General features: G+C 34.5%; 1 protein-coding gene across 1 annotated transcript; it reads left to right on the top strand.

Annotated features, from left to right (window-relative positions):
- The first annotated feature begins 9,166 nt into the window (after positions 1 to 9,166).
- On the top strand, positions 9,167 to 9,829 carry LOC107868870 (protein WHAT'S THIS FACTOR 9, mitochondrial-like). The gene has a single exon (XM_016715489.1). It carries the CDS (start codon positions 9,167 to 9,169, stop codon positions 9,827 to 9,829), a length of 663 nt encoding a protein of 220 aa, XP_016570975.1.
- The last annotated feature ends 1,046 nt before the right edge of the window (positions 9,830 to 10,875 follow it).

Raw genomic sequence — 10,875 nt, 5'->3', positions numbered from 1 at the left:
AAAATAATGACACAAATGAACTTTTCTGTAACGATAGTGACATAGATGAACCAAACTTTTAAATGTGATGACATATATATAGATGAACCAAACTTATAACCGATAATATAAATGAGTCAGTTTTCAATAGTTCGATGATATATTTGAGTCTTTTAACCAATCTTATATTACATGACTTGGCTAATACATGCAATGTACAGATAAACTAGCATTCCACTTATAAAAGGCAAATGGGTCAATGAGCTTGGGCCAAAGCAAGCAACAGATCAACATGCTGCTTTCGCACAATTTCATTGGCTATCTTTGTCGAAATTCTTTGTTAAATGGCTTTTTCAAGTCTACTTTTTAATTAAATAGATTATAAGTTTTTCTTTGTTTTTTTAGAAAAATGACCCACTTTTAAAAATTTAAATTTATTTTTGATTTAAAATTTATTTACAAGTTTTAAAAGTTAAAAATTAGTCCACAAATTACCAACTTACAAAATTTAAACAAAACTCCTCGCCAGAATCTTTTACACATTTTACAAATTAGTCCGAAACCTAATTTGTGATGGATAAATTTATTATCGATCCGATCGATATGTGGACAGATCGATTATCTATCTGATAAATCGATTACCGATCCGAATTATACATGGACAAATTGATTATGGATCCTATTGATATATGGATAAATCGATTATTGATCCTACCGATTACATATATATAGACAAATCTTTTTTAAAACAAAATGGACTAAAATTAAAGTAGAGTAGAAAGCTTACAAATTCAGGAGGAGACAGGACATTTAGGAATAAAATACTAGCTTTAAAAAGCAGAAAGTTGAAGAAACAATGAATTTTTAATAAGAATAAAGGAGAAAAAAGTTAGAGAAATGGAAATTTTTTTTTGAAATTGAAAAAATGAGTTTAGATTTTATATGTAAAGTATATTTGTAAATAACTCTCATAATTTTTAATATGTTATTATAGTTCAATTCTTCCTTAAAGTTATTTTTTTATATTGTTTTAAAATGAGAAAATAAAAGTAGGTCATTTTGTTAATTGAAAACTTGAAGAGGCCTATTAGCCAAATTTTCTCACCTTTTCCTCCCTTTTATCTTTTCTCCATTTTAATTCATTTATCTTACTTTTCTTTTTAATCGGTTATATATTTAAAAATATACATAAAAAATATTATAAATTACAATAATTAACAACTTAAAATATTTAAAAAATATAAAAATTTGATTGACTCTCGAAATCATATCAGTGTCACTTAAATTAAGAAAAAAATAGTATAAATTACAATAACTAGCAATTTAAAATATTTTAAAAAGATTAATGACTCTCAAAATTTTATTAATGCTACAAAAGTTGGGATAAAAAATAATATATACTATTTAAAAAATACATAAAATATTATAAATTATAATATTTAATAACTTAAAATATTAAAAAATATATTAAAAATATAATGTACTATTTAAATTTTATTTATATCACATAAATTAAGATAAAAAATAATACTGTATATATTAGGTGCACACGGGCTCCTTAATAACTAACTATAGAAATAAACTTTTTTTAGTTTAAAATGAGCTTTATTTATTACTAATTAGATAATTCAGAGAACTTAGTACATAAAGGAGCCAAAAGGCTAGTTTGGGAGGGATTATCCCTAACATTACAAACACTACTACAAACACAAGTTTCGTCACTAGTACCAATAACTAATGAGTTAGGCTGACACACATCTACAGAGCAAGTTCCCTCCTTATCTAGTTCCAACTGGTTCTGGATAAACAATAGGGGAACTTTTCATTATTCACAAAAACAAATACAAAATAACTTATTGACCTCCTTTGCTAACCTATCCGCAGCTGCATTTGCACACCTAGCTTCATGGAGAACCTGTACATTCCCCAGCCTCTGTAGCAGATCCCTACAAAGGCAAACCATGTTATTTTCGTTAGTATCGTTGTTTGTAATCCCTTGAAATAGTTTCAAAGAGTCATTTGAAACTGTTAGCTGTTTGTAGTTGTGTTTTGCAGACATGTTTAGGCCCATAAATAGAGCTATAGCCTCAGCTACAAAGGCCGAGTTTACATTTATGGAGGCTGAATAGCCTCTCTACCAGTCCCCCACAGAATTTTAGATTAAGCCGCCAGCACCCCTCCTTTTTTGAAGAAGCATTAAAGGATCCATCTATTTCATATTTAGGCCCAAGGTAGGAGGATTCCATATCTTCTTTTCCCTGTCCACAGATATCGGATGGGTTGATTTGTCTGTTAAATAAAAAAATTCTACAACTCTTTCATATGGAATGCTAGCAAGGCTACCACCAGTAGTACCATTAAATAAATTATGATTGCGGTTAAGCCAGATGTGCCAAAGGTAAAAAGGAAAGGCATGTTTCCAGGTTAAGTGTTTAGTATTGAGATTCACTTTAAGTTTCTTCAACGAGATTAGCCAGTTCTCATTTTATTGGGAGGCTAAAGATTAATTGTATTACTGATATTTAGTTTGTTCCAAAGTTTTTAGACATGGACACACTTGAGGAATATGTGTTCTATGGTTTTCGGTTGATTACAGGTTTTACAAAGGGGATCCACGTCTAGCCCAATATTCTTTAGGTAAAAGCTTGTGGGGAGTCTAGAGTGATAGAAAAGCCAAACAAAGCACTTGATTTTATTTTGGCATTTCAATGCCCAAATCCAACTGAATTTCCTGTGTTCATTCTTGGTGCGCTTAGGGTGGGATGAGATTTAATCATATACAGATTTAGTGGTAAAGGTGCCATTATGGGTTTGCCCCCAAACCAATTTATTTGTATAGTTATCTCTGAAAGAAATTATCATACTTAAGATTTGATTTGTTATTTCCACTGGCAAGTCGTATTCTATCTCATCTAGTTTCCAAACCCCATTTTGCATGACATCCCTAACTGATATCTTATGATCTTTAAGAGACAAAGGAGAATAAATGGTGTGCGTAAGTATTCCGCAGTTTGGAATTCAATTATCATGCCAAAAACTTATTTTATCCCTACTTCCTAGGTTTCAATAACTGTCTCTTTTGCAAATTTTTCTATCCTTGATTATGCTCTTCCAAGTGCCACTACTGTTTTTATTTTCTTTTAGGTTATTCCCAGATAGTTGTGTGCTTGCACCACACCCATATTTGTTTATCAAAATAGAGCTCCATAGGTTAGGGCTGCAATTAAACGTCTTCCAAGCCAGTTTACTTAAAAGGGACAAATGAAATTAAGTTGGACTTGGTCTATTTGTTTGGTAATCTGTTTGGGTAGCTTAATATAGGTCATAATATGAGTAGGTCTACTGTTTAGGCAAGCCTTAGCTAAATTAGTCCTACCTGCTAGGTTGAGAAATCTGATTTCCACCCTGCCATCTTATTTCTCAAATTATCTATAATAAAGTTGAAGTCATTATTCAAAGGTTTTTTGTCAAATATAGGGAACCTCAGGTATTTACCAAAATTTGAGCATTTTTTTATATTAAATAATGAGGATATTTTAAATATTATTGATTGAGTGCAGTTTTTGGAAAAGATCAATTTTGATTTCTCTTTGTTAATAGATTGTCTTGACCAATTACAGGAATTTTAAAGGGTATCGTTAATAACGTCATAACTGGAGTCCTTACATTCATACATAAGGATAAGGTCATCCGCAAAGAATAGGTGTGATAAAGAGGGCCCCTTTTAGAAATTCTAATTGGAGACCAGCCACTATTATCCACCTGTTGGTTTATGTTATGAGAAAGGACCTCCATACATAGAATAAAGATGTATGGATAAATAGGATCTCCTTGTCTTAGTCCCCTAGACGGAATTGATACAGGACATAATAAGATTGACCATTTTGGTGGGAAAATGAAAAACACAAGGGCATGTTTGACAAAAGACCACTCAAGTCTGTCGAAGGCTTTTTCCAAGTCAATCTTTATGATAAAGCTCCCTCGTTTTCCTCTTATTTTCCTAAAGTAGCTGACAATTTCCTGGACTATAATAGCATTGTCAGCGGCTTGTCTATTCTTAAGGAAACTCGTCTGACAAGGGCTAATTATTTTATTGATAATTGGATGCAATCTTCTAGCAATTATTTTAGTAACTATTTTGTAGAAAGAATTGCAAAGGCTAATCGGCCTGAATAGCTTGAGTTTTGAAGCATTATTATATTTAGGAATGAGACATACATGGTTTGAGTTGACCTCCCCAGGTATTAATTCATTATTGAAAACCTGTCTATAAAAGTTTATAACTGATTGACCCATAATTTCCTAGTATTTTTGGTAAAAGAGTGGGTGGAGCCCATCTGGCCTGGATATTTGAGAGGCTGAAAAAAAGCCGCATCTTTTATTTCCTTCTCAGAAGGTTCCCTAGCTAGATCCTCCTTATCTAAGTCAATAATACACACTTTATTTACGGGTACTTGGAGTTTGAGATATTTGTGGTGGTTAGTAGAGAATAAATTACAAAGTAATCTTTGGTGAGTTTTAGAATGTTCGCTTGTTTGTAAATAATAGAATTATCTTCTAGAGTGAGACTGACAATTCTATTCTTATGATGGCTAATGATAGTGGACGTGTGGAAGAATTTAGTATTTGTATCACCATTATTTAACCAGTTTATACGAGATTTCAACTTTTAATAGTCTTCCTTCATACGCATAATATGATTAAAATCCTTTATTAGCTTTTGTTCTAAGTTTTGTAGGAAGTAACTGTGGGAATAATTAGGCTACATTTGGATACTCTACAACCTTTTTAGAATTCTATCTTTTAAAAAAAATATTTCCAAAGTTTGTCTTAGCCCACGCTGTTGTATCTTTTTCAAAGTTGACAATTGCATAAGGAAGAGAGGTGCTATTCGCCCATGCATTTTGTATAACAGAGGGGAGTTTGAGATTGGACGTCCACATGGTTTCAAATCCAAACATTTTTTTTCAAAGTGTAGGGTCATCCCTATACAAATGGAGTAGTAGGGAAAAGTGGTCTGAGTTTGTACGAGGAAGATGTCGTACATGGGCTTCCGTGTATTTTAGAAAACATTTATTATTTGCAAAAATTCTGTCGAGTCTTTCTAAGATTAAAACATTTTTATTTTTGAAGTGCTTATTGAGCCATGTGAACGTATTTCCTTTGAAGCCTATATTTATGATTTCATAGTGGTTTATCATTTCTGAAAAACCTGAGGCACAGGACTGGTTTATGGCCTTCTCACCTTTTTTCTCTGAGCTAGATAGAAGATCATTAAAATTTTGCCCTAGGATCCATTTCCCATCATAGCTATCTTTTATATTTTAAAGATTTTTTCATAATATTTTATTTTTCCATCTATATGTACTTGCATAAATGCTACTAAAAAGCCAAGTATCGTTAAGTGCTCTTACCTTCACAATGGAATGTATCTCTTGATCCGTGGTTGCCACTTCGGATAACTCCAGGATTGAGTCTTCCCAAAGAACGACCAGTCCCCCAGCATTACCCATTGCAGGCACTTCTATTATTCTATTGAAGGAAAAATCATTTAAAAGGGCCAGATGGTCTTGCATTTTGATTTCCAGGAGAGCAATAAGAGGTGGTTTGTGCCAACAACAAGGGATCTAAAGTTTCTCCTAAATTTAGGCCCATTTTATCCTCTACAATTCCACATTATTAAGTTTATAGATCTATTTAGATGGCGTGGGTTCACTAGCCGATTCTCTCTTAAAGAGATGTTCAAGGGGGTATTCTGGTTTACCATAGTCGGATTCATGACTAACACAAAATTCCTTATATCTCTGTTGAAGGGACGTCGAATGTCTAGGGAGATTTTGGTGAGATTCTGGGGGCATATAAAGATGAATTTCTTTGCATACCTTTCGTTGAATAACATAGCTTTTATTTTCTTTAATATATCTATTTTCGTTCTGGTTTCTCTCATGGTCTCTAAAGCTTCTTTTATTTCTTGTTTTGTGGTAATTACAGGACTTAGAGGAGTAAGGTTCGGAGCAGGAGGTAGCTGGGAAGACGACGTTAGGTTGATTGGGATAGTTGAGCGTGGGCTCTCCATCATCAACCCCATCATCCCCAAGTTCTGGTCTGGAAATTCCTCTCTCTGGTCCCTTCATTCATCTGGAAGTGGTGATAGAGCGAGTCTAAGTCTTTCATGTTTGAGGAGTTGTGTGAAAAGGGTGGAGCTACCATGTTGTTGGTCAGAGATCGAGTATAACCCATTAGCGTTTCCCAAGTTGGTAAATGAAAGAAAGGGATCAATAAAACTGGGAGATAAAGTGGCAGTTGTATCACAGAGACCATCCATACATGAGCATTATACAACTCCATTGCTTTCCTCATCCCCTATGAGGCTATTAGAGCTAGCAACTGTGGGCTGTGGATGATAAACATTACTTCCTTCTTCCCCATTTGGGCATGACTAGCCTTGGAGGACCATTTCTATCCATGACATCGGATTCTAGTTTAGCAGAGCTACCAAGGTTGAGTAGATTGGCATAGATCCCAGTAAAAGTCTTGGCACTGGGTATAGGTGAATCATAGGGAGGTTGATTTGGGAGAAGCTTGGGTTCATTGTGGAGTGAAGTGTTGAGTTTCTTATTTGGGGTCTGCGTAAGTTGGTTCTCCTGGGCATCCTTGTCATATTTAGAGGAGATAGTGAAGTGGTAGTGCATTTAGTAGGGAGAAGAATATCCTTATTTATTACAGTATCTGTGTCTCCTCAGATATTGGAAGTGTTATTAGAGGGATATTTTGTGGTCCCTGATACTTCTAAATCTAGCATATCCATATGAGACAAATTTATTTGGATAGAAAAAGCATTTTTTTGTAAAGTTAAATTTTGGATTATTAAATGAGTGGATTTGAAAGTATCCACATCCCTACTGATGTGGGATGAGCTCGAATTTAAGGGGCCAAATAAAATCTGGTATGATGTTTTTTTATGGCCCCCTACTATGTTACTAGGGGGTGCCGCAATAGGGGTAGGGGTTAGGGTGACTTACGTAGGGTTATAATTTAGGGGTAATTTAGTCAAATTGCCATTGGTGGTATTAGCATAATTATGGGATAGAGTTGTGGGGTCCGTCTCCTTCTTCCTGTTGAAGAGTAGAGAAATTGTTCTAAGGGTCATAATAGTCACCCTTCGAATGGAGGGTTTTAGGTACATTTTGGTGCACTTTGTACGGGTATGGGTTTGGTTGAATAGGTCTGTTGAGGTTTTCCCATGTATTTTAGGATTTGTTGATCAAAATACTTACCTATTGTAGTATCAAAGATTTTGAAACTAATAACTTTTTTCATGGAGGTTGGAGCTTCTGATGTTTGAATATTGCTTACCTCTGCGCAGTTTGGGTGTTGCTTTGTTATCTGTCTTTTACTTTTCCTTTTATTGAAGGTTACAATAGTCTAATTTTCCATGATAGAAACATCTTCACTCGAATTCTGGGCATGAGTGGTGGTGTGGTCTGCTGAGTTTTGTGGATTTTGAATTGTTTTTTATTTGTGTGTGGTATTGGGACAACTTGATAGGGTGTGTCCTATCATATCGAACGCTGTGCAAAAGATGCCCTCTCTTTCGTATTTAATTCTTTATTTTAGATGTCCAATGTTGATGTGGGTCCTGACTGGAATCTCCAAGGGAACCTCAATGCATATCCGAGCATAACGACCTCTTAATATGGCTGATGTGCACATGTCTTTTTTGACCAAGTTTTGCTCCCTATTTTTGCTAGAATCAAATAATCATAATATTTTGTAGGCAGCTTCGGGAGTCTTTTCGGGAGTCTTATCCAGATAGCTGAGTAGTTTTCCTTTGCTTCTGAGGCCACAAAGTTGGGATACCATGTTTTAACTGATAAGAAAGCTCTATTTATGAACCATAGTTCATTATGTAGAGCTGTGAGCATGTTTCCCTCTTTGAGGAACTTTACAGCGAAATAGTCATATCCCAAATCAATGAGAATCAGTTCTTTTATTGGTTTCCATAGCTGGGATAGTCTTTTTTTAAGATAATCGCAGTTAATCTTCTTCCGGGATAGCTTGAAGATTACCGAGGAAGCCTAGGGTCTGTAGATTCACTCTTTATCAGTATTAGATAACGTAATTTGGTTTACATTTGAGGGTTCCTCTATTTCTGCTTCATTATAGTGAGCTGCATTGAAGTCTGAAGACAGGGGCGGGGAACTGGGTTGTAGTTGTCCATTATCTGATGTCACCGTCTTAACCAGCACACTTAGGTAGTTTGTAGGATTTTCGGGTTAGTTGGATTGGGATTTATAGAATTTATGGGATTTGTATCCAGAATCATGATATCTGGGGGGGTCAGACAGGAGATTTTCCATGGGTGTGGATTTGTCTATCGCAGGTGGGATTAACTATAGAAATAAACTAAAAATTATGTGAGAATAGACAAAATTGAAGAATAATTGAGAACTTGGATGTAAAATTCAAGGATGATTGTTGCAATGGCTATTCTTTCTCTTGTGACCTCAAAACCCCTCCTCAAACCCTTGGCAAACTGCAGCTCACAAATCTCTTAAAATTAGCTTACATGCATTTCCTCCTATGCCAAACTCCTTACCACCACCAAAGTCAATAATGACACACACTATTTGATGCTGCTGCTGCTCTTTCCATCAAACATGTAAGAGATCGTGGACTTGACCACACTGTCGAAACAGAGAAAAATTTCAAACCACTGCCAAAAATCAAGAACCTCATCAAATTTGAACCCTCAATATCCCTTCCATTAAACATCATTACACAATGTAAAGATTTTCTATAAATACCATCTTGGCCTATTGAGTTTATTCAAAAATACCCTTCGATTTTCGATGAGTTTTTTCCAGCTAGCTTCATTATACACCCTCATATTAAGTTGAAACCAGAGATTCTGTGTATTGATTTTGATGAAGGGTTGTTTTACGAATGTTTGAGGTATAAAGAAGATGTTGCTACTAGGCTTTTGAAGCTTTTGATAATAGGTAAAATTAATAAAATTCCATTATATGTTATTGATAGGCTTAAATGTGATTTGGGTTTGTGTGCTAATTATGTGAAAAATATAGTACCAGAATATCCGGATTATTTTTTAGTGAATAATAAGTCAATATTGGAATTAGTTTGTTGGAGTCATGAACTTACTGTTTCCTTTTTGCAAAAACGAGCAATGAAATATGGAACTGAAAGTGAAGATATCTTAGTTAAGTTTGATTTGAAGTATTTGAACGGGTTTGAGATGGATAAGAAGTGGGTTGATGAATGGCAAAAATTGCCTTATATTTCACCATATGAGAATGCAAAGAATATTCCTTCAAAGAGTGATGAAGATGATAAGTGGGCAGTAATAATTTTGCATGAAATTCTTAGTCTTTGTGTTGGGAAGAAAACGAAGAAAGATAATTTGCTTTTTATAGTAGAGTGTTTGGGACTTTGTTCTAGGTTTAAGAGGGCATTGATGTTGCATCCAGGAATATTTTATGTGTCGCGTAAGGTAGATACACATATTGTGGTATTGAAGGAGCACTATAAAAGGAAAATGTTGATTCATAAGAACTTGTTGATGGAACTAAGATTTAAGTATGTTTTTCTCATGAACAAGGTAATGGAGGATAAAAAATCGAAAGATATGCAATATAAAGGTAGTCATGATTTGAAAGAAGGTGATGCACCAGAAACTGATGCTGATATGGAAGAAGAAGAAGACGATGATGAGGACTCTGATATGTATAATGATTACCATGATGAAGAGATGTACAATGAGGCTAGAGATGTGAAGCATAGACAAAGATTAAACTTAAGGACAATATTTGATGATAGAAAACCTAGCTGAAATTTAAATTCGATGACAAGAGGTGATGATAGGAAGCCTAGCCTAATATTAAACTTAGGGACACGAGATTATGATAGGAAGACTTTAGCTACCTCTCCAAGGATGTCCTCAGGAAGAAATCAAAGCATAGATGTGGAAAGAGCATCAAGAAGAGAAGAAAAATAATAGTGAGCAAGATGCTCAGACTAGATATGAGGACAGAAGAAGTTCCAACAGAGATGTCGAAAGAATATCAAGAAGATCTCCTTCTAGAGAAGAAAATGATGGTGAGCAAGATGCTCAGACTAGATATGAGGACATAGGAAGTTCCAATAAAGATGTAGGAAGAACATCAAGAAGATTTTTTTGGAGAGCAGAAAGTTATCATGAGCAAGATGCTCAAACAAGACAAGAGGACAGAAAGCTTCCAATAAATTCATCAAAGATGTTGGTAGGAAAAAGTTTCAACAAAACCAATGAGAGAACCTTCTGATCTTCTAGGAGGTCAAAGAGTAATGATGGTCAATATGCTCACTCTAGATCAACTAACAAATTTGATCTACGTAGAATCGGGAAATATCAGAAAAAAGGAGGAATTTCAAACCATGAAAAGCTATTCACTCTGTGAAGGCAGTGCACAACAGGCTTGATTTTGATTATTTTAGGTTTGTCAGTTGTTACTCACATATGCTGCTATAAGGATGTAACAACATATTACAGAATCTTGTCTCATCAAATTTTGGTAATTTAAGCAAATTTTCCTGTGTGGTTCTTAATTGAAAGATGCATTGACTTTATTATCATGTTTATTATTTGTTTTTTAGCCTGTCGTTCACCTGTTGATTTTGCCTGCTCTGTATCAGTTTACATGAGCTTCTTGTATCTTTGTTGTGGTTTCTCAAGATTGTAGGTAGTTAAGTCTCGGATTTTTTATAATGATTCGAACACTAAATAGATTGAGTCTTGACGTATCGCGTGTTATTGATGTCTAATACATTAGACTTTTTTTCATCTCCTTAATGAGTTTGGTGTTCTTTTTCCTTTAAAGTTATCTATCTTTTATGAAT

The sequence above is a fragment of the Capsicum annuum genome, chromosome 4 (genome assembly GCF_002878395.1).
Source record: "Capsicum annuum cultivar UCD-10X-F1 chromosome 4, UCD10Xv1.1, whole genome shotgun sequence".
NCBI lineage: Eukaryota > Viridiplantae > Streptophyta > Magnoliopsida > Solanales > Solanaceae > Capsicum > Capsicum annuum.
The sequence above is the reverse complement of the archived record's forward strand: the minus strand, read 5'-3'. Positions and strand labels throughout refer to the sequence as shown.